Genomic DNA, 27,291 nt, shown 5'->3' on the forward strand with positions numbered 1-27,291 from the left:
CAGAGGCCCAGACAGGCCACATTATGTCACCTTGCTACTAAAAGGTAAGGCTCAAAGCCAACCTCAGAACTTCTGACTTGAAGCCCAAGGCTCTTTTCAAATTGCCAGGCTGCTTCGGTCTGTGTTCACAAAGTCAAGATCAGAAAAACACAAAGTGGAGATAATTGCATGGATTTTTACAAGTGGGTTGTGATTTTACATCAAATACTCCTTTGAGTGGCTGGCAACACCACAACATGGAAAACCAGGCCATGCTTTCCTGTGGGAAACAAAGAAGCACATTACAAGATGTTCTTCCCCACCCACTGCCGAATCCACATATTAATGAAAGGTCTGGCCGAATTCACAGTGTCCCTTGAACATTAATCACGTTTAGACATCTCATTAGGGATACTGGCTCCAATTCTACAATGTGTTACATTTATCAATCAATCAGCAAATACTTATTCAGCACTTTTGTGCCCAGGCTGTGTCAGGTATCACAGGAGCCATGGGGCTGTGACCTCATGGAGTTCACCATTTCCTTGTAAAAACAAGCCAAACATGTAGGATGTACAAATGACAATACAAAATGAATGCCAGTGCTATGGTACCCTGAGCAGGGCAAAGGATAAGAGCTATAAAACAGAGAATTGCCCCACCCCAGAACCACAATAGTTCACACAACTTATGATCTTTCTAGACTACAATAAAATCAGTGCTTGGTACTGTGAAATCCACACTCGTCCTACCTCATTTTATAGATGAGACGTCTGAGACGCAGAGATGGCAGAGTGACACAGCTGGCAAAGGGCTGGACTGGGATTTCAGCTCATGTTTGCCTAACTCCACACACACACTCACATAACTCCACACACACCTGGTAATAAGTAGTGTATAAACAGGTGTTATTTACACTCCCGCTGCCTTAGGAGGAGAGGGAATTCTCATACCGAAGGACATACTCTTTGCCGAATGGGATGATGGATTTGAGGATAGAAGACCTGGAGAATCCAGGTCATGGCTGAACTATCCTACACACCAAAGGGACACGTGGAGAGAAAAGGTGGGGATGGAGCTTGAAAGAAGAAAAAGATCACCAGCAGAGATGGAAAGGTAGCAGGATGGGAGATCCAACTGAGTGGATCACGGGTGGGTTGCTTGGTTCCAGAAGAGGCACTTTGGGGGAAGGGCAAGAAATACTGGGCGTGTGTAGGTTTTATTAAGAGTCTTTGCCATTCAGTATCTGACTCAGACACTCTGCTTCATTTTCACTTGACATTTGCAATAAAAAAGCAATACTATGCTGCTCAATAATCTTATTAAAATTTTATTTGTTTGTTTATCTCTGCAGAGGTGGTTCACATCAGGAACGTAGTTTTGCTTCAAGAAAACATCCAAGAGTTACAGCTGGCTTATGAGAAATTTTATCTTTCTGTACCTTTTGGGGTTACTGACTTAGTTCTTTGTTGTGAAAACTTAAAAAGAACATCAGAACAGAAACCCAGCCATGGATCCCAACCCCCACCACCACCTCTACTGGCAATTACGACTCTGTAGGAAAAGCACTTAACTGCTCTTGCACCTCAGTTTCATCTAAAAACAGATAAGCACCCTCATATCATAAGGCCCAACGTGCACCTCACACAAAGTAGGGACTCAAAAATGTCACATCCCTGTGTTCCTCATCCCTTCACTTGCTGGGTCCTAGTCTCCTCCACGTGAATGTCTTCTTCAACTCCTATCTCCTAAGAGTCTATGCGGCCAGTTTCTTTGGTGGTCATTCGATGACTCCACAAAAATGTTGTAAGCACTTACTTTGTGTTAAGTTTTCCACTCACTGCCCCTTACACAGTTCTTGACCCAGTTTGACTCAGGCAAACAAGAAAGTTTAAGTCATGACACTTTCTCATTTAAAGAGCAGCACAAGAGCAGAGATTGAGAAAGAAGGCTCTGGTGTCAGGCTGCCTAGGTCAAATTTCTGCTCCACTCTCTACTGGCTGTGTGATCTTTGGAAAATGACTTCACCGCTCTGTGCCTCTTCTGTGAAATGGTGGTAAGAGTTGGACTTGCCTCATAGGCTGTCATAACAATTAAAGGCATTAATAATATGCCTAGCTCATAAGCCACTCAACTCATGTCGGCTGATTCTTTACGTATAACTGATTCTCCAAGAACTACAGGTTATTCAATAAGATAGAAGATTAGCTAGGTGGTGAAAATTGTGGAGGAAGGCTGAGGACAACTCTTTAACCAAGAAAATGCTGAGAAACTTCTGTTGCTTACACAGAAGAGGTATGTTCAATCCACTTCATAAGGACTCATATCAGATATTTCAGAGGAAGTAAGAAAGCCACTACTTCTACGCCCTCCCTCCCACACACACACAGAACACCTAAGAAGCAGTTACATGGCGCCCTGAAATAATTAACACAATCGTATTAAGAGCGCTTGGATGATTTCTCCATACTGCAATCTGGAAGCGGTCGCCACCTGGGGCAGGCAGTAAAACGGCAAGCATTTATTCTGGAGAACAAGACAGAAGGCCTTGGGTATGGCCCCCTCTCCACCCTAGTTGCATTCAGTGGAATCACCACCACACACTATCACAAGGTGTGCATTCCTTCCGAAAACATTTTTCAGAGGAGAAAGTGGAAGCGATCTTGCCCAGCCTGGAGACGTTCCAAGGCTAGAGGGAGAGAGGGGACGTGTCTAATTTCACGCTCCCATTACACACAAGCTGGATTAGAAGAAAACAAGGGAGGAGGAGGAGAGAATGGTGATCAAAGTATCAGACAATTTTAAAGTCAGACAATTTTAAAGTCCAAGAAACATATAGGGAGAACCAATCAATTTCTTTCTTTTTTTTTTTTTTGCAACAGATGTTTTGCTTGCAGTTCCAAATGTAGGAAGGATGAAATAGGAGGAGGAAGAAAAAGAAAGAGCTTAAAGGGAAGGGAGTCAGGGAAGGAGAGAGCCAGGTTGGCAAACAGGAAGCTAATCCCGATGCTTTCCTCCTTCCCAGCATCACCATGCTCTGTTCTACCCACTGGGGACAGCAGGGTGTCCCTCTGCCTTATCCCACACCTGCAGGCATTTTTTCACCAGGAAGGCAGGGGTAATCAGGCCCATCCCTTAAGCATCTTCATCCTATTCCTTTCATAATCAGCTTCTAAAGTTCTGTTTGTTGGATGTGGGGCTAAGCAGACCAAGCACTTGAACAGCTGCTCGGGCCATGGAGCTATTCTCTTTGCCATTGATCACAAAGACAAAAATCAATCCCAGCTAAGGAGAAAGAAGTTAAAAACAAATTGCAGGAATTGATTTCTGTTCAGACCTTCTGACTCCCAGTTTAGGAAGAGGGTGCGTGATTCTGCCTGTCATGAAAATACTGCACATGTCCCAGGCTCAAAAGCAAAATCTGGGTATATTAAACACACACACACACACACACACACACACACAATTTTATCTTAATTTATGCTTGTATATTATTTTATTTTTGCCTCCCAATAACTATCAGAGATGAGAATCCATCTAAATCATAAGCTCCCATGAGAAGAGGACTGGGTCTGTCTTGGGTTCACTATGAAATCTCCAAAGTGGGGCCCTATGCTTTGTGAATAGTAGTAACTCCAGAAAAATTTGAGGGACTGATGGAATCAATGAATGAATGAAGTCCCCTCCTTGCTATTATTGGCTTTTTCAGTTATGCTTATGTCTGCATAGATTTCTCACAGTATGTAATTATTTTTCTTCTTTATTGCTTAGCTTATGTATTATCTCTCTCTCTCTCTCACTAGACTATAAACCCTCCCATGGCAGGAACTTTTAGTTTTTGCTTTTTAATTTTTGATCTATTGCATTATCTCCATATTGAGCCCTCAGTAAATGGATGTGAAAGGAAATAAGGGAAGAATGATTCAGCAACTCTCTTGAGCAATTAGCTACATCCCAAATATCTTTTTTTTTTAAATTCTGACATTGGAGAAATGAGTTGGGAAATACTTCCAAATAACAGTCCCCTCTACATGTCTGACTCAATGCACTGCCCCACAGAGTGAGCAGACTTATGGAATTTTAGCATGAGAAGGGAATTTCTGGAGTCATACAGCCCACTGCCTTCCAAACTGGATTCTATTCTAGAATTCTACAGCAATGCTTTGAGAGTGTCCATAAAAAGGTGAAGAGGATGGGCTTCCCTGGTGGCGCAGTGGTTGAGAGTCCGCCTGCCGATGCAGGGGACACGGGTTCGTGCCCCAGTCCGGGAAGATCCCACATGCCGCAGAGCGGCTGGGCCCGTGAGCCATGGCCGCTGAGCCTGCACATCCGGAGCCTGTGCTCCGCAACGGGAGAGGCCACAACAGTGAGAGGCACGCGCACCGCCCCCCCAAAAAAAAAGGTGAAGAGGAGGCTGGGGGGGGGAGCTGATACAGTCCCTCACCCTTCTTAAACTAGATCCATTCCACCTGCATCTGTTTTACATATTGGAATTCCTTGAACAACGATGTCTGAAAAGTGTTTCCCACTGTTAAGAGCAGTAACAACAAAAAGTTTGAAAGCTCTACTTGGATGCCATCCTTTCCTTTTGTGATAAGAAAACTGAGTTCCAGGGAGGAAAGGTCACAGAGTGAGTTAAGGTGCTACCAGGCTTAAACGTAGGAATACTTGCCACCCCTCCCCCACCTGCCTACTCCATACCATGGACACTGTCTCCTGCCATTAAAGGTCTCTCTTCTTTGGAGCACTGACTGGTCCTGAAGTCGGACTCCTCAAGTTAATTCCCTTCTTTGGGATCTGGCTTGAGCCCTGCCTTCTCCAGGAAATGTCCTGATTATATCATGCCTCAGGGGTCTCCCTCGCTCTGGAAAGAAGCCTCCCATACCTTAAGTGCTTTGAGCATCACTCATAGAGGCTTGTCAGGCCATCCAATCCTACCTCTACATCTAAACTGAACAAAAAATGAGGACAGCCACTTTGTCAGTATTGCCTACCATTATATCCCTTTCATTAAGAACAGTAATAGGAGCATATTAAATGCTCAATAAATGATTGTTGAATGAATGACTGAATGAATGAATCAACCAATCAACAATTCTGTCTCAGACAGCCCAGGGTATATAGTAGGTGTTCAATCAAATCAACTTGATTGATTAGCCACGGCTCTGCCACTATTAAACTCCAAGAAGACCTTATTCTGGCTGACCATGAGGGCTTTCAGAATCCTAGTCTCCAAAGCTTCTCGCAGAAATCCAAAATGTCTGTTTACCCCATTAGCTAGTGATGCAGTTAAAGGAAGAACAAGTAAAAGTTTTAAAAGCTGAACCTCTGAAAAGTATATTCTAGTTACAATGGTAACGGGGAGAGAACTGGACTTAATAGTCTGCTTCTCAGTCAACAGCCCAACTGCCTTCATCATCAGCACTGTTGTTTTTACAACAATACAATTATCTCTAATAGAAGGTCCCAGAAAAGGGATCCTCCTGGGAGCTGTGCTTAGCAGAGTGGGTGTTGGGGACTTGCTGGAACTTGGAAGAGAATGATAACAGGGAGACCTGATCGGGTCACGATGCAACAGCTCTTCTGTATCCTGGAATGGGACACAAGAGACGCCATGCCCCGAAATACATCATGGAAATTGGATCAAGTACAGAGAGGTGCAAGGCAAGTGTGGAAGACTCGAGAAGAGTGGGGCTGGGGATGGTAACGATGATCAGCCATGCTGCCACTCACCCCCCTTGGCACCTTAGTGTTGAGGGTTTGAATAATCCTCTTCGTGTATCTGAGGGACAACTCTCAGAGGTGCGGGCGTGATTACATTGTACCGAATTCCATTAAGCCTTTCTTTGGTTAATGACTGAGCAAATGTTTCTGATCTGAAACAAAACTGAAACAGATCCTGACAAACAGTTCAATGAGCAAGGAGTGGAATGAGGCTTTCTTGCCCCGACTGTCTACCAAGACAGGGAGAGCATCTGCCTATTTCACTTTTTTTTTTTTTTTTTTTTGCGGTAGGCGGGCCTCTCACTGTTGTGGCCTCTTCCGTTGGGAGCACAGGTTCTGGACGCGCAGGCTCAGTGGCCATGGCTCACGGGCCCAGCCGCTCCGCGGCCTGTGGGATCTTCCCGGACCGGGGCACGAACCCGTGTCCCCTGCATCGGCAGGTGGACTCTCAACCACTGCGCCACCAGGGAAGCCCTGCCTATTTCACTTTTACAGTCATCTGGAAAAGTTCTGGGAACACCAGCTATTCGGCGCTAATGTGACAATCTTCAGCTTGGGGAAATGAATGAGAAATGGATCACTGTCCTCTTCTGTCAACCTTTATAAACCCAGGCAGCCCTGAGGCCAGATCCTCCTCATGCTGACATTTATTGAGCTATACAACAAAGGGTGATTCTCTAAAATTTCCTGAAATTCAGTTTCCCCCTTTGAAAAATAAAGATGATGCTATGTACCACACTGAGATCCTATGAAGATAAAGCAGAATAAAAAAATAGTAAAATGCACACAGGCCAGATATAAATTTGACACTAAATAAATGTGAGGTCCTTTTCCAACAAAGACAACAATTCTTCCAATTTGCTGATTGGTGGGTAAAAATTGGTGGGGTGGCTACGTGGAAAGAACATTCTGAAGAGTCACTGCTTCGGAAATAGGAACTTGCAGATTTCCAAACAGCGCAAGAGATTTGAATGTTGATCTCATGCCTTTGAGCTGAATACAGAAATGTTTGTGGTCCCTGGAAAGCATACCCACCTTCCAGACCAGAACGCCCAGGCTGCATCTAACAATATGAGGCCCCTGGATAACGAAACACGATGAGTGCCACTCTTCCTGTAAGATGCACTGCCCAGTAGACATGCCACTACTGCCCACCATGCCCATGGAGATACTTAATTAACAAAAGCAGCCTTTCCTACTGAACCATGATAACACGGTCTTCTATGCGGCTATTACCAATTACTCAGAGGTGATACACAAAATGAGAAAAAAACAAAAAACAAAACTGACACCCCTAAACCAGACATACCCATCCATGTGTACTACCAGAAAGGCAAATACTTAGGTTCCAATACATAGCTAATTACAGAACAATTCTCTGAGATTCAGGGAAAACACTCCTTGCTATTTTGGCCTCGTAAGCAACAAGCATTATAACTTCCATGGAGCCTCAGCAGATCTCTTGGGAAGAAGCAAACAGGAATCATTTATTTAGAGCTAGACACAGCAAAGCTTTGAATAGAGTGAAGAGATCGCTATGCTGAAGGGATTGATGGGCTTCCTGTAAATACAGAGCCCCTCCCAGGAGTCACTTTGTCTCAGCAGGAGACCCTGGGGGAATCATCAGCATCTGGTTTGTAATTGATGTTCTGCTGTAGGAACAGACAGGAGGGATTGATCAGAGAGAGGGCAGGACGTGAGCAGAGAAAAGGAATCCGGTGAGGGCTCTGAGAAAATATTTTAAATTCTCAGAGAAAATACTTAAAAGGTGGGCAGAGGAAGAGACACCTCTGTAGAAGAGGAAGAAGAAGAGACTGACATGAAGAACCTAGGGGTAAAACAGGAATAAAGACCCAGACCTACTTGAGTATGGACCTGAGGACACGGGGAGGGGGAAGGGTAAGCTGGGACAAAGCGAGAGAGAGGCATGGACATACACACTACCAAACATAGCTAGTGGGAAGCAGCCGCATAGCACAGGCAGATCAGCTCGGTGCTTTGTGTCCAACTAGAGGGGTGGGATAGGGAGGGTGGGAGGGAGGGAGACGCAAGAGGGAAGGGATATGGGAACAGATGTTTATGTATAACTGATTCACTTTGTTATAAAGCAGAAACTAATAAAAAAAAAAGAAAAAGAGACTGAAGAGGTAGGGAGAGGAGCTGGACTGCTCATTATCAGAGAAGCGAAGGAGAGAGTCTGCTTCAAGGAGGAAGGCGCAGTCAGGAGATTCCAAAGCTGCAGACGAGTCCACTAATACCATTACTGAGTGGTGGTGTCGAGATACCATTCACAGATATCTTTGATGAACTTGGCAGAGGTAATTTCAAGGAAGTGGCGGAGGCAGAAGTCAGTCTCAAGGGGGCTAATGAGAGAAGGAAATGAGAAAATGGGATAACGAGGGTAGAGTGCGCTCAAGAAATTTGGTCGTGAATGAAAGATGGGTCATTTCTAGAGAGGAGTATGGGGTTCAAAGAAAGTTTTGTGGGTTTGTTTTAATTTAAAGATGGTAGATCTTTTAAAATATTTAAACACTGATGGAAAGTCGGAAAGAGGGATGAATAAGCTAAAGGCAGAGGGGATAGGAGGATAAGCAATAAAGCCTGGTCCCTGAAAAGTTAGAAGGCATGGGAATGGGTGTTTGGATTGAGGAATTTTATACAGGGATGCGAGTGATTCTTCCTATATGTCGTGTATAGTCCACCCTATCTACAATCCTGGATGCATAGCAGGGACTCAAAGAGAGAGTCTTTCCAATTTGTCTTGAGTTGGGTTCCCCCCAGAATTAAGGCCTGGGACAAGGGCTTTTGTGCAGGTAGTTTATTTTTTCAGAGGGGTTGTTTGGGTTTTGTTTGTTTATTTTTGAGAAATGTTTCTAGGGAACAGGAATGGTGGAACTAGGAAGCAGGAAACAAGGAGGAAGGGAAAGCCATCCCAAGGTGCATTACTGAACTGGGCATTATTATTATTATTATTATTTTTTTTTGCGGTACGCAGGCCTCTCACTGTTGTGGCCTCTCCCATTGCAGAGCACAGGCTCTGGACGCGCAGGCTCAGCGGCCATGGCTCATGGGCCCAGCCGCTCCGCGGCATGTGGGATCTTCCTGGACCGGGTCATGAACCCGTGTCCCCTGTATCTGCAGGCGGACTCTCAACAACTGCGCCACCAGGGAAGCCCCTGAACTGGGCATTATTATAAGCAACTGGGGCTCAGTTCTACTGGGGACCCTATGAAGACTCAGAGGATGAGGCTCAGCATTGCCCTCCTGACTCAGGAAGAGAGGAGTCCTTATCCACTGGCCCATGACTCCTATTGCTCAAATTGTCCCAGAGGATCTCAACACCCTTCAAATTCAAGGTATGCATCTGCACCGGAATGACTGAGGGGTCTATCGTGAGCCTCCCACTTGGGGAGAAATCAGCCCTAGAACAAAAAGCAAGAGGTCCACAGAGCAGTGAGGTGAGGTGATATCAGGCCACCGCTGTGCACAGCTAGTTGCTAAGCAAATGTGAACCAGAAGCATGGGAAATGGGACACAGATGTTCAACACAAAAGTCAACTAAATATTATTACTTCATGATCAGATCACTATTTTGTGTTTATTCATGGAAGTATTTCAAATACTAACAACTTTTACATCAAGCCACTAAAATCATTATAGGTGTAGAGACACAGCCCAGCTACATGCAATTTAAATACCTCCCATGAATATTGGGGTGCATGTATCTTTTCGAATTGTGGTTTTCTCCAGATATATGCCCAGCAGTGGGATTGCCAGATCATATGGTAGCTCTATTTTTAGTTTTTTAAGGAACCTCCATACTGTTCTCCATAGTGGCTATACCAATTTATAGTCCTACCAACACTGTAGGAGGGTTCCCTTTTAGCCACACCCTCTCCAGCATTTATTGTTTGTACATTTTTGATGATGGCCATTCTGACCAGTGTGAGGTGATACCTCATTGTAGTTTTGATTTGCACTTCTCTAATAATTAGTGTTTATTTACAATAGTCAGGACATGGAAGCAACCTAAATGTCCAACGACAGAGGAATGGATAAAGAAGAAGTGGTACATATATACAATGGAATATTACTCAGCCATAACAAAGAACAAAATAATGCCATTTGCAATAACATGGATAGACCTCGAGATCGTCATACTGAGTAAAGTCAGACACAGAAAGACAAATATCATATGATATTGCTTATATGTGGAATCTAAAAACAAGGGTACGAATGAACTTATTTACAAAACAGAAGTAGAGCTATGAATGTAGAAAACAAATCTATGGTTACCAGGGGATAAGGAGGGAGAGGGATAACTTGGGAGATTGGGATTGACATATACACACTACTATATATAAAATACATAACTAATAAGAACCTGCTGTACAGCAAAGGGAACTCTTCTCAGTACTCTGTAATGGCCTATTTGGGAAAAGAATCTAAAAAGGAGTGGATATATGTATATGTATAACTGATTCACTTTGCTGTACACCTGAAACTAACACAACTTATAAATCAACTATACTCCAATAAACATTAAAAAAAAAATAAAGACCGTCCATTAGTGCTGCCTGTTAAAAACACTTAAGATTTTGAAAGAGCTTCAAGGATATTCACCTGAAGATGTTTTTATTGGATTTCTTTTGAAGATCATCTCTGAAACTCTTTCATTTTTCTTTAAACTCCTGTGTTGTAAATGTGTCCCTAATGATAAAATTGCTATTTATTTAACATTCAAAATCTCTCCCATTAAGGCCAAATTAACATCATTTAAAATATTGCCAAATAGTTTTTCTTTGAATAATTACACTCAATTTCTGCCTCAGGGCTTTTTTTCTTTCAGAAAGATAACAATTTATTAGGGGTACAGTAGCCACATCATCGAGGCTCTTCTACCTCTCATGTAGGTGCGTAAAACGGGCTCTTAAAGTATCAAAACCCAGGGATCTGGGGACCAAGATGCTACAAGAAGGCACTCAAGAGTCTTGAAAGATATCTACAGTTATCTATACACAGATATATGTATATTAAAAGTTGGTTTCTTTGATAACCAACACTATGGAAGACATGTGGGATGATTTTATTATGCACATATGTCGATAAATGACTTGAAGCCATGAATAATTAAAGAATGAATTTGGGGGAAAGATTTAGTAATCTTTTATGTGATAGGCTTATAAAAACCCTTCAAAGAGAAGGTGCATACACAAAATACGGTGAGGTTGATTTTTGCACGTGGATTAGTCTCTTGATTCTTGCATTTTATAGGGCTCCTAGTTTTCAAAGCATTCCAAAGCCATTAGTAGTTTCAAAGCATTCCAAAGCCTTTAGTAGTATCTCCCTTGATCCTCACAACAACCTTCCAATTTAGGCAGAGCAAGTAGCATGATTCCATTCTACAAAGATCAGGAAATTAAAAATCCAAGTGAATTGCCCAGTGTTCCCTGGCTGGCAGGTGGCAGATTCCTAATTACAACCCAGGTCTCTGAGTTCAGGGTTCTTTTCCCCACATCAGACCACTAGCTACTCGAATCATAAACTGCTTCAGAGCAGGGACAACGTCTTCCATCTCTAACATGCTCCATTGCACCTGGTGTATTTCTAGTGGCTCAACAAATATCTGTTAATTGGTTACTTGTACTTGCTAATTGCTAATACTTCTAGAACATCTCCCAACACACAAAAATAGTACAATGGTGCTATTTTTCTATGTTTATACACACAACTCTTAATAACGAACAGCAACTTGTATCTAAACTACCCACTGGATTCATTGTACTACTGGAATCATCTGAGAACCACTCTTATGTATGGCATTGCTCCACCCTCAGATTTCCTTGCTATAGAGGGGGCTTCTCTACACAACTTCACCAGGGGTCAAAAGTGGCATTACATAGCAGATGGTTCTGCATGGTTACTGGTCTCCTTGTGGATATGGAGAAGGATCTGGCAGGGTTGGGATGGCCTTCCCTCCTTCAAATTTTCTGCTTTGTCCACCCCTCCAGAGTACTTTATCTGGATCTTAATTATGGATCTGTTTTTTCTCTTACACTTTAGATATCTGAAGATAGGTCAGTGTCATACTTGCTTTTTTTTTTTTTAATTCAATTGCATGCACAGTGAAACTGAACCCATATCACATTAAAGGCCACCTCCTGTGCCAGAAGAGAGGAAAGGACCGGGCTTCATGTAGCTCAGTAAAGACATACAAATCTCTTGTGATAACTTATTAGGGCTCTGCTCCTACTTCTTCAACACACTCCCTAATAGCCAGGGTATGAATCATATCACTGAAGGGATTTTACTGCTAACCACTGCTGAACTACCTATTCTCCAGGATAATCACTAGAAAAGCTACTCCATAAGGAGAAAAGACAAGATTTCCAACCATCTTGGCGTAGAACACAGAAACCAACTTATCTCTCTCTCCCTCTGCCCCTACAGAGGAAAGCCGATTTCTCTTTTATCCATGTGGAACGGAGGCATTTCAGGCAGACACTCTCCCATTAAAACAAGGGCTCTTCTGGGAAGAATTAGCTCCTTTTGATTTTACTACAAAACCCCAGGCCCTGGGCCTCCTGCACAGAAAAGGCACTGACAGATTAACACATTTCACAGTTTGCTGTACATCTCCAGCTCAGCATCCCCAGTAGCAGGAGATCAAACACTAGGTTCCCTAAGCAAAACCATCAAGATGGCTACCTTTACCTCTTTGTCAATGAAAAAGTAAAAGGTGGGCTTCCCTGGTGGTGCAGTGGTTGAGAGTCCGCCTGCCGATGCAGGGGACACGGGTTCGTGCCCCTGTCTGGGAAGATCCCACATGCCGCGGAGTGGCTGGGTCTGTGAGCCATGGCCGCTGAGCCTGCGCATCTGGAGCCTGTGCTCCGCAACGGGAGAGGCCACAACAGTGAGAGGCCCGCGTACCACAAAAAAAAAAAAAAAAAAAAGAAAAGAAAAAGTAAAAAGTGAGGCAGAACCTTTGGGATCTGTCTAAATTATAGGAGCTGCATGAGTAAGTCTATGGACCTTCCTACCACACAAGATACAGGATAAAAAATAATAACATCATGCCCAGAAAAAGGAAATTATGACTGGGCCTGGGAAGCTTTCCTTTGGAGGAACAAATGGGAGAGGGTGAATATTTTATGCAAAATTAATATCATGGGAAGTGCATTATGAAGAGCTTAGCTAGGTTTTTGGTTATTTAAACTGCACTCTCAAATGCATATACGTTTGTACATAATGACTCACTGTGGGTAAATAATTATGCCTTAAATACAGGCACCTCATTTATAAATATGCAGAGAGAGGATATAAGCCTAGATGTCACCCGAATTCCTAGTGGTTCAGTTGTCCACACACACAAAAGCCTGACTTTGACCTATGCAGTCAGCAGTGCTATAAAAATGTCAGTGGTTTTCAAACCTTTCTTAGCAGCAGATTCCTTTTGTCAAATGAAAGCATTAAGAACGCTGATATACAGAGCAAACAAAAGCAGAATTACACTTTTAGGGAGGGCTAAGGGTCCTGGAGCCCCACCCTCTTCCATTTTTGTTAGCATCTGAGACAAGTTCCCTAAGAGCCAATGTAAGAGCCACACAAAAAAAACATTGGGCACAAAAGGGTAGGACCAGTGTATCGAATGGTCTCCTTTTCTGCGAGGTTTTGTCTTTTTCTCCCTTAGAGTTCTATCTCCGGTAGCACTAAAACAAAATATAAGATATCAATACTTTTAAAAGTTAGAAAATTTAAGCGGTAAATCCCTTAAAATTATGAAAAACCAGGTCTTCCCTGGTGGCGCAGTGGTTGAGAGTCCACCTGCCGATGCAGGGGACACAGGTACGTGCCCCGGTCCGGGAAGATCCCACATGCCGCAGAGCGGCTGGGCCCATGAGCCATGGCCACTGAGCCTGCGCATCCGGAGCCTGTGCTCTGCAACGGGAGAGGCCACAACAGTGAGAGGCCCGCGTAACGCAAAAAAAAAATTATGAAAAACCAAACCCACCAAAGCCCCTTATGCCCATCCTGCTGTTATTTAGCTACTCAAATTGTAGGCATAGAAGTGAATAATCTGCTTTTGCAAGTCTCCCCTTTAAAAGTCAAACTATGGAAAAATGGCAAGACTTTTAGTGGCAGCATAATCCTCGGTGTCCAACTCTCCACAGGGATGTCACCCACAAAGGCTGGGCTGGACCCAAGCCCAGGTGCACTATAGCTTTTCCCAAAACCGTTCTTTGGCAGACTTCTAGCCAGGGTAGGAAGAAAACAACCTACCCTGATGCCCTAATATATTGCTCAGATACAAATCTGTGGGCTTAACCAATGGAGGAGAAGCTACTGTTGGTCTGAGGGTTTTCTGCTCTTACAAAAGTCTTCTGAAGCAGCTTTATTTCAATGAACAGAATGAAAAATATTTGTTCTTTCCTTGCTTCAGAAGTAGATATTCATCACTGCAGTGCAAATCTTACCTTTTCCATAAAGCCCTTCCTGATCCCCACTTCAATTTTCAAAACTCATACCCTCCAAAAAAATAAAGTAAAATAAAGACCCACACTGATTGCAGGAATGTATTTGAGATGGTATCCAATAATTTTTTTTAAAAAGGCAATTATCAAGCAAAAATATAAAAAAATACAAGAAAGGTGCCAAGTCATCAAAAATGACCAGTGGTATAGGAGAAAGGAAGAAGAATAGCATAAAGCTTAATGCAAGGAAACTGCTAAAATTGACACAAAAATCAGTTGTGAGCTTTTTAGTAACTGCAAAGAGGGAAACATAAAATTAACAGTATTCAGTTAAAGGAAATAGAAAAGGTTTACCTCTTCAGGACAATTTTCTAATTTACTTTCCAGCCACTTCACTCCCTCCCATAATTATAGCTGTCCTTAGATAGAGGTCGTGATATATTGGGCTGGCCAAAAAGTTTGTTCGGGCTTTTCCATAACAGATAGAAATCCTGAACGAACTTTTTGGCCAATGCAATACCATGGTCTCTCACTTACCTCACTTTACCTATGTCTTCCCCTCTGCCTGCAGTGCCCTTTGTCCTCCACTTGTCTAACTGGTACTCACAGTCCTGCTGCCAGGAAACTTGTACTGACCCTCCTTCCAGGGCAGGGTGAAGGGCTCTTCCTCCTCACTCCAAGAGCGGTGCAAGTTTTCCACAAATACAGCTCTCATCACACTCCATTGTAATTGCTTTGTTGTCTGTGCTCCCCACTGGGCTGAATGTATTTGAATACATTTAAATGAATGAATATAAAAAGGACATTGAATAATATAATGGATAATTCCTGGACAGCAGTTCTATAAAAATGCAGAGACATTCTACATACGGTCATTTCTTATGCAGTGAGCAATTGCCAATTACCCTAAGTTGTCTTATATTGTTAGCTGGAGAAACAAGACTCCCTTGCTTTAAAAAGATAACTAACTACACTCCTTGAGAATAAGGACGCGTCTTATCTTCTCAGTTCAGTTCAGTTCAACAAACTTTTATTGAGTACCAGTCATTACGCTAAGTGCAGGAAAAACTATGATGAATAAGACATAATCCTGTCCTCTTAAAGTTTACAGACCTGGCTCGGGAAGCATAATACACATGGATAAGTAATTAGACCAAAGGAGTTTGGTCTAATCCCGATTGACTGAGGATGTCAGGGAAGACTTCCTATAGGCGGCATTGTCTAAGTTGAATCTTAAAGGATGAGTTTATTTAATAAAGGGACATTCCAAGCCGGAAAAAAGAATACAAGAAAGGCACATTAGGCAAGAAATGACATGGTGCAAAAACGACATGGTGTATGCGTCGAGACTACAATAGTTTATTTTTATTGAAGGGTAAAATATAAAAAGGAAGGTATAAGGGGAACAGTGGTGGGAAAGAAATTCACATGAGGCTGATGCAGTAGGTAGGATCCAGATAGTAGAAGAGCTTGTAGGCAATGTTAAGGAAATTGGATTTTAACCTATAGGTGATGAGAAGCCACTGAAGGCAAGGACATTGATTTCTATGTTAAATAAATTACTTTGGAAGTAGTGTTGTGAACAAATTGGAGGTATGTTGATCTGGGAGCAAGAAAATCAGTTAGCAAGTTATTGCAACATTTCAGAAAATACATGATAAGGGTTTATAAATGGTTTTAAATAGCCAAGTAATAATGGTGCTTTCCCCCTTTTCCTTTCATAAATCATCCTGGAGCAACAAGAAAAACATGAAAGAAAAACGCAAATTCTATACTTAGGGAAGACATAATCCTGAAACACTATATGTGGAAAGGAAGCCAAAGGCAGTAAAGGACAAACAGGGTACAGACAGGCACCAGAGCAAAATGCCTACAGCTACAAATCTTAGATCAAGCTAGAGATACAGAGTTCTCTAAAGATGATATTTCCTAAGGAGCAAAACTAACAACTTGTTATTTGGAACCAAGGGAATGTGGCTCAGGAATTGGCAGTGGGAGCGTTTCCAGAATTCACTGGTGACAAGGAGAAGCTGGAGAGGCATGGCTGGCTAGAGAACTGCTCAGGCAGTTTTACCTTATAAAAAGAATCCACTAACAGACTAATAATCTTTAGTTATATGGAACCTCACTGAGAACAAAGGGGGACTCTTGTTAAGCTGAAAGAGAGCCTTGATCAGAGCCCTGATCCCCAAGATGAACCTCCTCAAATAGTTCAGCCAGAAGAGCTCATGTCATTAAAAAATAAGTAATGATGAAAAATATAAAAAGAGAAGAAAACAGCACAAGAGTTACAAAATAATACAACAAAATAAAAGAGAGAAAGGAACAGGAAAAACAAAGAGCAGACATAGAACAAAAAATATTTCCATGAACCAAATAAAAATTGTGACCACACTGCCAGAAATAAAAATAACCCGCATAATGCAATCACCTTTATAAAAGAAGAGGTCAAGCAGACATACAAGAGCTCAGGGGAGATATGTTGAGACAACAAAAAGAGATAAAATATAAGCTGGCAAAGCTCATGAAAACAGTTAAAAACAATAGCAGCAAAAAAGGCAAAGAGGAGCCTGGGCATGGCTACATACTCATTCAAGGACAGTATGAGTAAAACTGTTTTTATAAATTTCATTTTGCTCAGGGAGTTAAACATACTAGAAGAAAAAGAAGATGTCTCCCCTTTGTCTTTCTTGCCCCTTGTACACATCCTAAGTGCCTTGAAGGAAGAGAGCCAAAACAATAAAACGAACGTATATAATAAATAAAATACATATTTCAAAATATAAATCACAGAAACTTTTGAGAAATTAAAAAGGAAGAAGAAATTGAACCAATTGAATGAGACATATTCCATGGGAAAGAATCAACATAGTATTAATGACCACAAAACATACACTAATAAAGTAAATAGTATTCAAATATATATGTGTGTGTGTGTGTATGTATATTTTATATATATATATATATATATATATATATATATATATATATATTAAAGGACTTTATATATCAAGGGCAAAAAAATATCAAGACACCTAAAAGGAAAAATATGAGACTAGCCAGACACAGTAACATTCAATAAGTTAAGGGAGCAAAGTTTTTATGGAAAGCAAATGACATCTTTTATACCTTAAAAGATGATATTAAAGCATAAAGGGGAGAAACAAACATATTTTCAACATTCCAGAATTCACCTTTCTTGAAGACATTACTAAAGGACAAATTTCAGACAACCAAGAAACAAATGGGAAAACTATAGTAAAAGGACCACTGAATAAATTTACCTAAAACTAAAATCAAAATAAATGCAGGAATGATGGTTCAAGCAGAATATAAATGCTCCAAATGATTTAATTAACAAAACTGGGGTTGGATAGAAGGGAGAAGGAAGGAGGTCATAAACACACATGCTATTTTTTTTCCTACCTGTCTTCAGCAGTGCTTAATATTTAAACTAACAGAATTATAGGAAAGCAAACACTAAGAGATAACATAACCAACCAAAACTGTGTGGTAGAGGAATTAAAGAGAGAGGGGAAGAAATAGAAAGGCATGGAAATGCACTAATTTTAAAATTGGTCACAAGAGGAAATCAATAGATTATACGAAAATAGAAGATGTGCTATGTTGTATAAAGTTATATTCATAAAGTTTAGTTAGAACAAATATTCAAAATCCTCAAACAAATACATATGCAGGAAAGCAAGGAAAACAGACCACATAATGATCTTTTTTCTTAAAAAGAAGCAATTAAAACTAAAAACTAAGCATACACTGTCAGAACTAAGATATATTTGTCACATCAGTCAGTCAACCCTCAAACTCACCTATGAGAATGAAAAGACTCTGATTCAGTATTGATGGGCAACCAACTTATATTTGCACCCGCAGTATGTGTAGTTGTTTACCTGCAACCCACTGACATCTTTTATTTTATTTCTATTGTAGCCAATTGATAGTTGCAAATAACAGCATTTAATCTGTGTTTATTTGATGATTAATGAAATTCAATGTTTTTCTCAAGAGTATTGGCCTTTTGCATTTTTTGGAGCATTGCTATTCAACTGCTTCCCATCTCTTTCATAGTAAAAAAAAATCCTTAAAACAGCCTTCAAGGCCCTGTAAGATCTACCACCCTGTGCCTTCCTGATGTAATCTCTATATTCTCCAAGTGTCATTTACTACCTCCCTCATCTCCCTGAACTCTATATATTGGAGTGTCCTGTGGCTCAGCCTTTAGATGGTTTCTCTTCTCTAGCTACACTTACTCCCTCAGTGACTTCAATGCTGCAGTTCAAAAGTATCAATATGTGGACACCCTTCCCATTTATATCTCCAGCCCCTACCTTCCCACCATTCCTGCTTCTAAACCCAGCCTCAAATTTCTAGCTGCCTACTCCACATCTGCATAAGGGGCACAAGGAAGTGCAAGGCACCACAGACCTAGCTCCACATCCCCCTCTGACTACGAACTTCTGTCACTCTCTCCCTGGTCATTACCCAACAAGGCCTTCCCAGGTTATCCTAAATAGCAATATCCACAGACACGCAACATTCAAGGCCCCTCATTTATTTTTATCCATAGCACTGCCATCATCTGCTATACTTTGTAGATAGATAAACAGATGATAGTAGAAGATAGATAAAAAGATACAAAGCAACATTTATAGAATATTGTTTTGGTGCTTTACAGGATTACAAATGTAATCCTCCTAGCAACCCATGAAGTGGGTACTATAATTATCCTCTTTTTATAGATGAGTCAAATGAGGCACAGGTCAAGGTCATGCAGCTAAGTGTGGCAAACCAAGGCTGGAATAAATGCTGGCCATCAGGCTCCAAACTACAGGTCACTGACCACTACCCTTCACAACCTTTCATATCTATGGATGTATGGATGTATACATATCACCTACATATTTTCCTGTCTCCCACTAGCATGTAAATGCCACAAAAGCAAGAACTTTGTTGTGTTCAATATCTTAACCCCAGCACCTAAAACAGGGGGCTGCAATGTAGTAAGGGATCAATAAAACTTTACTGAATAATGGGAATGCATATCTCTTTCAAACAAAATAAAACTTAATGCTGATTAAAGGGAAAAACTTCTATTGGTTTCCAGCATAATAATTCTTTTAAAAAGGAGTATTTCATAACAGTTAGAAAAAAATTCTGGATTTCTGCCTGCAGTTACAGAAAACTTTATGCAATACAAAGAAAAAGGAAACAAGAAAATTGAACATTTTAAATTCTAAGTCATGTTGCCCAGAAACAATTCTGCCGTGCTCATCGTTTTATGCAGTATTAGCATTAAGAAAAGGGCAATCAGACTGGTAAATTCATAAGTCATCCCTGTGCTTCTACCTTAAAAAAATTAAATAGAGAGAAAGCAACAATAAAGCCTTAAACTGGGGCCATAACAATGGGAATGGAATGATAGGAAACACTTGAGAAATAAGGTGATATTAGCAGAGGCTGTGGATTCATTTAATTTGATGACATAGACTGTCTTCCAGGTTTCTACCTTGAATGACGTGGTAGAGGGCAGTGCCACCAATGTGTCAAGTTCAAGGGAGACATGTCAATTACATTTAACCTGTGGAATATCTAAGTGAAGATATTGAGATGGCTGTTAGATATGTAGGTCTACTGTACATGATAGAGGTCAAAGCACATTGACTTGAGAGTCATCAGAACATGGAGAAGATGCTCAAAACCATGAGATCTCCCAGAGGGTGAGGGGGCGGGGCAAAGATTAGAAGGTCAAAGGCAGAAAGCTGGGGAACACCAAGTGTAGTGCCTAGTACTGTATATTTTGCATTGTATGTGTTCAATAAATACTTATGAATAAGAAAATGGTAGTACCAATGACCTGCCAAGATTTAGAAAAAAATTCCTGAAATTCTGGCTGAGAAACAGTGATTATATAAGCACAAAGATCTCTCTTTCACTCCCTCTTTCAAGCTCATTTTTGAATGGCTGGCTACTTTTCCTATATCATAGTAGAGCTCAAAAACCCATGAGCCTTCATATATGTATACATATGGCTGATTCACTTTGTTCTACAGCAGAAACTAACACAACATTGTAAGGCAATTATACTCCAATAATAATAAAAAAAATTCATGCAGCTGATTTGTAAAAAAATAGTAACTGCTACATGCATAGTCAATCAATAAAACAAGTAGACATTGAGCACCCTTGATTTGCAAAGGCCAAGGTTCAAGGTAAAATGTGTGTATAAAATATTGTCCCTCTTCTCAGAGAGTGTAAAACACAGTTTGGAAAGAAGGAGACAAATCTACTAAGACTTAAGTAACAATTCCTAATAGCCTATGTGCTAGAGGAACAGATTAGAGGAAGAGTCGTACCCAGATTGGAAGTTCAGAGAAGGTCTTATAGAGGAGATGGGGCTGATCTGGACTAAAAGACCAGGAGTGAGGCTGAGAAAGCCCTTTAGGTGCTTTCAGCTCTGAGCAAACTCAGGGAGATTCTAAAGTTCAAGGTTCCTATAGGAAGCAGTCTGGAAAACAACAGACCATAGAAGGGTGGAAAGGCAGAGGACAGGGCGATCAAGGGCGCCCTCAAATGCAAGTATGATTTAGCTCAGTAACATACACACACACACACACACACACACACACACACAAAGTCCATCACTCGATGGAGCATCTTCGTTTTCCCTCATTTTTGATCTATTTTGCACCTCCTTTCAGTGAAACTCAAAATCTAAAACGAGGCTTCCATTGCCTGCCTAAAAATATTAATCCCATCCAGTTTTCTCTAGGAGTCACAGAGTTCTTAGAGTGAAGGATTTGGAGCTTGGACATTTGAGGGGGTGGTCAGCACTGCAAAGGGAGGGGAAGATTTAGTGAGACCTCAATTTTCACAGCAAGAAGATCCTCGAGATGCTGAATTTCTTGGAGATTCTCATTCCCACATTAGATAATCACTTTGGACAGAAATAGAATGTGGCTTTGATAAATTACTTATCTCTAATTACTCATCTCTAATGAGATCTGATTCTAAGTAATCTCAAACTCCAGCCTAAGTCCTGGTCATTTCAAGACCCCTTTGGTATAATAAAAGAACAATTCAACTGAAGGACTCAGTGGGCCACTGAAGTTCCCTGTAAACAGTAAGGACCCATAACACCTTCATCTTTCACCGGAAGTCTGGGATCTCCCCAGCGGACTGTGTACTGAAAGCACAGAAGGGACAGCACCCCAGCTCCGCATCTTCACAGCCTCTGGAGAGCCGTCCTCATCTTCCCAGTCGCAGTTGACGTCCCCCACGCATCCTCCCTCTACCACTGACTGCACATCTGGACTCACCTGAATGAAGATATATTCATCCTGGACGACCAGGGAACTGATGTCAATGGAGCGGGTGAAAGGCCCACTCCGAGTGGTCTCAGCACATTCCTGGATCCTGCAGGTGAGGTAGTGAGCATCTGAAATGGGATGGCAGAGAGACACTTAGACACAAGGGGCAATGGTCACCAAACCTCTCAGCACACAAAGCCCTACTTCCTGGGGATCAGTGATGCAATGTAAAACAATCATGAGACTGCATTTTCTTGTCCAAAGAATTTGTAATAATTTTTTTAAGAAAAGGAATATCTAGTTCAGGAAAGGGAGTGAGGAAAGAGTTAATCTTATATCCGACCAGCCAAAGAGTAAATTGGTACAGATTTTTTTTTTTTTCCTGCGGTACGCGGGCCTCTCACTGCTGTGACCTCTCCCGTTGTGGAGCACAGGCTCCGGACGTGCAGGCCCAGTGGCCATGGCCCACGGGCCCAGCCGCTCCACGGCACGTGGGATCCTCCCGGACCGGGGCATGAACCCGCGTCCCCTGCATCAGCAGGCGGACTCCAAACCACTGCGCCACCAGGGAAGCCTGGTACAGATTTTTTTAATTTAATTTTTAATTTTTTTTAACATCTTTGTTGGAGTACAATTGCTTTACAATGTTGTGTTAGTTTCTGCTATATAACAAAGTGAATCAGCTTTATGTATACATATATCCCTATGTCCCCTCCCTCTTGCGTCTCCCTCCCACCCTCCCTATCCCACCCCTCTAGGTGGTCACAAAGCACTGAGCTGATCTCCCTGTGCTATGCAGCTGCTTCCCACTAGCTATCTATTTCACATTTGGTAGTGTATATATGTCAATGTCACTCTCTCACTTCGTCTCAGCTTACCCTTCCCCCTCCCCGTGTCCTCAAGTCCATTCTCTACGTCTGCGTCTTTATTCCTGGTACAGAATTTTGAAGGAACAAATTTGAAATATCTATCAGAATTTTAAATGTACATATCTTTTTACCAGCAATTCTAATTCAAGGGACATTTTCTAGAGAAATACTCATATATTTTCACAAAGAGGCAAGGGCAAAAATGTTCATTGTGGCATTATTCATAGCAGTGAAAAACCAGAAACTGGCTAAATGTCCATGAATTAAAGAACATTTAAATAAACAAACGTACACATATAACAAAGCACCATGTTGTGAATAGAAGAATTAGGTAGATACATATGCATCATGTGCTGATTTCCCCAAGGTGCATTGTTCTGTGACCTTTTAAAAAATTATTTAGCAACATGTATGGCACAATTCAATTTATGAAAAAAACAAAAACAAAGAACAATGTCTTTATAAATACATATTTGTGCCATAACTGCATAGGAAAAAATGTTTTAAAGGACATCTATATAAATTAGCTATGACGGGCTTCCCTGGTGGCGCAGTGGTTGAGAGTCCGCCTGCCGATGCAGGGGACATGTCGTGCCCCGGTCCGGGAAGATCCCACATGCCGCGGAGCGGCTGGGCCTGTGAGCCATGGCCGCTAAGCCTGTGCGTCAGGAGCCTGTGCTCCGCAACGGGAGAGGCCACAACAGTGAGAGGCCTGCGTACGGCAAAAAAAAAAAAAAAAAAAAAAATTAGCTATGACTATTTTGGGGGAAAGGAATGGACTTAAGGAGAGTAGAAGCGGGGCCTTTGCTTTTTATATTATATACGTCTTTCTTGTGTTTACAATAAGAATGTACTTACTTATTATAAGTAAAACCTGTATAATTACTTGTAAAATTTTCTAAAGATCTCAGCAGCTGAACCTTCCTCAACCAACCCCCCAAAATTATGGCAGCAGCTGTAGCTGAATGAGAAATCCTCGAGTCTAAGCATTCTGATCATGATGACAGGGTCATCCGAGGAAGACAATCCATTCAGTTATTTGTTCCCCAAGGAAAAACCACAAGTGAATCTCTATAAAGAAACCTCTGTATACACTTGCTTTAAAAATACATATTGTTTATTTAATGGTGTTTAAAAATAATAAATGGGTAAAAGTGAAAAACAGAGGTCATTTTAGGATTAAAAGCAGAGAAGTCTTTGTTATCATCTAAAATGACATGCATCACTACATACATCTAATGCGCTTGCCCACTTAAATATGTGCACAGGTGTGAGTACGTTTCGGAGGTTACACTGGAAGGGGTGGTAAGCGGCAGAGATAAATAAAGGCAAAAGTTTAAATAAACAAAAATTTATAACAACTGAGTGTAAAACAAGGGTACTTTAAATTTTCCCTAATTATTGATCTTTAATTAATTGATTGATTGATTGATCCAGAAAGTATTTCTTGTGTGCATATAATGTATTGGGTATTATTTAAGCACCAGGAATATGGCAGTGAGTGAGACAGATTTTCTATTGTGAAAGGCCCTGCTGTCTAGGAAGAGGTTCACTCATAAAATTTATAGCTAGCTATTACACACATTTATTAATAAACAAAATGCTAATTTAACAAAGAAACATATTTTGGTAGGAAATTAATTCATTATGTGCTATAGCCCTACTTTTCAAATGTCTGTATCTGGGCAAAGCCAATTGGCTTTGGTGCCCTTCATCCAGACACGTCAAACACTGATCTCATTCTCTCCATCAGCAGTTTCATCATCTGCCCAGTAGCTCAAGCCTCTTCACTTTTCTTTCCTCCACATGCCATGCAATCCAGCTGGTTCCCAGCCTTGAAAATTCTGCCTCTGAAGTGCTTCCAGCATCTCTCTTCTCTCCACGACTCCTGCCACTTGCCTGGAAAAGGCCTTCCCATCTGTGTTGGCTGCTGCGTCCATTTCACAACTGGTGCTCAGGTGCAGGATGGACTGGAAATGGGTGGATCCGAGGCAAGGGGCCAGCATCATCTCTCAAACCTAACCTCAGCTGATCCCTCTCGGCTTCAAAATCACCCACAGTTCTGAGTGCCCAGGGACAAAGCCCAAATATTCTTCTATAAAATAGAAGGCCTTTTACAACTAGCCTAATGAAGTCAAATATCTCAGGGGCCAGGCAAATAATGTATAAGAGGAAACTGAGCTTGAGTAAGGTGATGAATGGCAGCGGGCGCATGGTCTCAGTGTCAGGGATCACTGAGGAACAGCTGGGACTACAGGAAAATGGCCAACACTTGCATCTTTACAGGGAGCTGCTTCTCAGCATCAGTCATCACTGAGATGCAGGAATAAGATGTTCTGAGTTTCTACATAAAGCTAAATGTCCCAGTTTTTTTAATGTGACATTTCCTAATGTTTAAAAAATTGACAGCTAATTTAAATTTAAAATATGGTGCAGACCAAACAGTATTAGGCCAAACAAAACAAGCCTACAGTCCACCAGGAGCCATTCATTTTGTACCTCGACTCCATAATTTGGTCCCTACCTACCTCTCCACAGAATAGACTGTGCCCTGTCCCCACATTCCCTGACCTGTTAGCAAGACCACCTTGTTCCCCATTCTGTGTGTACCGCCTGCGGACGCCTTTCTCTTTGTCTCTGTCCACAGAGAAGGCCAAGAATGGCCTGGTTTTCCACTTCTGGCTGAGAGGCCAAGGGAAGGCAAGAAGCCCAGGCTGCGCTTTGGAGCACCAGGCATAGTATTGGTCCCACCCAGCCTGAGTGATTTACTCCTAGCATAAAGCACTAAAACCCAGTGAAACGCTGCAGTGAAGACATGTAAAGAAACCACAAGGGTTGACTTGACAACCTGCTTCTTTCTCACCAGCGAGTGTCTTGGAAAGCCCCTTGTACTGGTAATCAAAGGTGTGCACAGGAGGACATCTGCTTATCCCCGCCATGGGCTCATTTCCCCCCTGTCTATTTACTATTTACTCCCATACTTGGACACTTTGAAAAAAGAATCAAGTGTATTCGAGGCCACCCCATACAAAACCGAAACCTACCTAAACTGTGGCCCCTGGTAGATGAGCTATTGGGCCACACTCATCCTCCTTCTTGGCTCCCCTGCTGCTTGTCACTGCCCAGCATGGAACAAAAGGTCCAATTTAACAGGAAAGCAGCACTAAAATGCATTTGGGAAATCCACTTAAAATTCAGGGGCCTTGCAGTCTTTAACCAGACTCATATATCAGAAGTCTCAACGCTTTTATTTTTCGAAACACAGAGATACCCACTGCCTGGTGAGAACCCCAAGTGGGGGTCTGGGGAGAGGAACATGTCAGGCAGGCCAGGCTACCAGGTGGAAGTGACCGAGGGTGTCACAGGGGACTGGGGGTGTCAAAGGTGAGCAGGAACCACCACTTCGCTCAAGCCTCCAACTTGCAAAAGGTCTTAAATTTGGACTTTGGACATTATCTCCAAGTAAGGCTGAATACAGTCATAGGATTCTATGATGAAACTGAAAGCAGATATTTATCATATAACATGAAATCCCCAAATAGGCTTCTAACAACTGTGGTCTTGTTTGTTTGTGTGTATGTTTGTTTTAATAACACAAGATGCCTGATAAAAAGGAAGCAAAGCGGTACAGATTTCTCAAGCATATTGTGGTGTGTGAGAGAAAGGCCTCTGAAGGTAGAAAGTGCTAAGTTCAAATCCTGAGCTTGCTGCTTGCTGATTGCCCCGGGCTAAGCAGCAGTTCCACTTTTCATCTGTGAGGTACAAACAAAGTAAGTGTTTGCCTCTCAGGACTGTCGTCAGGATTAAATAAGATTATGTATGAAGAAGGTTAGTACATTGTTGAATACATTTTAAAGGATCAATAAATGCTAGTTCTTCTTTATCACGAAGAGAGAAGGAAGGAGATTTAACACTCAGCATCCTTCTTATGTACAATTAACAAGTAATGTTCTGTTTTATTGTGGAGAATCAAAAGATCATGATAGCACAGGTCCTACTAGTAAAGTTGTATTCTGGATTGACATCACTGTTTACTTTCTCTAAATGCTATAGGTGTTCAGACAAGAAAAAGCACATCTGAGCTGGAATAATTAAGGAGGACTTGAAGGAGGAGACAGTGCTTGTGTTTAGCATGGATGGAGAAGTGTTCTGTGGGAGAAGGGAATTTCTAAAAAAGGGAGTGAAAACTGTATGTGGACGTTTAGGTAGGGAAAGCCCACTGAAGGCACTATATAATTACACGATAATGGGTGGACATGGATTAATCTTTATTCTAGAACTGCTATTTCCCATCCTTTCCTTTAAAACATGCTCAAACGGGGCTTCCCTGGTGGCGCAGTGGTTGAGAGTCCGCCTGCCAATGCAGGGGACACGGGTTCGTGCCCCGGTCTGGGAAGATCCCACATGCCGCGGAGCGGCTGAGCCCGTGAGCCATGGTCGCTGGGCCTGAGTGTCCAGAGCCTGTGCTCCGCAACAGGAGAGGCCACAACAGTGACAGGCCTGAGTACCGCAAAAAAATAAAAAATAAAAAACATGCTCAAACGGAAAACCAGAAAGACCAAACTGAATGAAGATCTCACTAGGATACCCTTATGGGAAAACAAGAGAGGGATTCCCCAAATGGTTAAGTCACATCATCCTCATAATTAATGTATTTCTTTTATTCTTTTTTTTTTTTTTTTGCGGTATGCGGGCCTCTCACTGTTGTGGCCTCTCCCGTTGACGCGCAGGCTCAGCGGCCATGGCTCACGGGCCCAGCCACTCCGTGGCATGTGGAATCTTCCCGGACCAAGGCAGGAACCCATGTCCCCTGCATCGGCAGGCGGACTCTCAACCACTGCGCCACCAGGGAAGCCCAGTATATTTCTAAATATCAAATGTCTTTCTAATGTATTTCTGAGAGCTGGTGCGGTCACTTATAAA

At 41.9% G+C, this 27,291-nt stretch overlaps 1 protein-coding gene across 1 annotated transcript in view; it reads right to left on the reverse strand.

Moving 5' to 3' along the window:
• SORCS3 (sortilin related VPS10 domain containing receptor 3) overlaps positions 1-27,291 on the reverse strand; it is a gene marked incomplete at both ends in the record, with an annotated part of 607,736 nt that overhangs the window by 121,515 nt on the left and 458,930 nt on the right. Inside the window, one exon of the mRNA XM_081251544.1 lies at positions 21,509-21,627. Coding sequence (XP_081107670.1) covers positions 21,509-21,627 — 119 coding nt within the window. The remainder of the gene's footprint in view (positions 1-21,508; positions 21,628-27,291) is intronic.

This window comes from Mesoplodon bidens, assembly GCF_964165515.1.
Source record: "Mesoplodon bidens genome assembly, chromosome: 1".
In the NCBI taxonomy this organism is placed as follows: Eukaryota; Metazoa; Chordata; class Mammalia; order Artiodactyla; family Ziphiidae; genus Mesoplodon; species Mesoplodon bidens.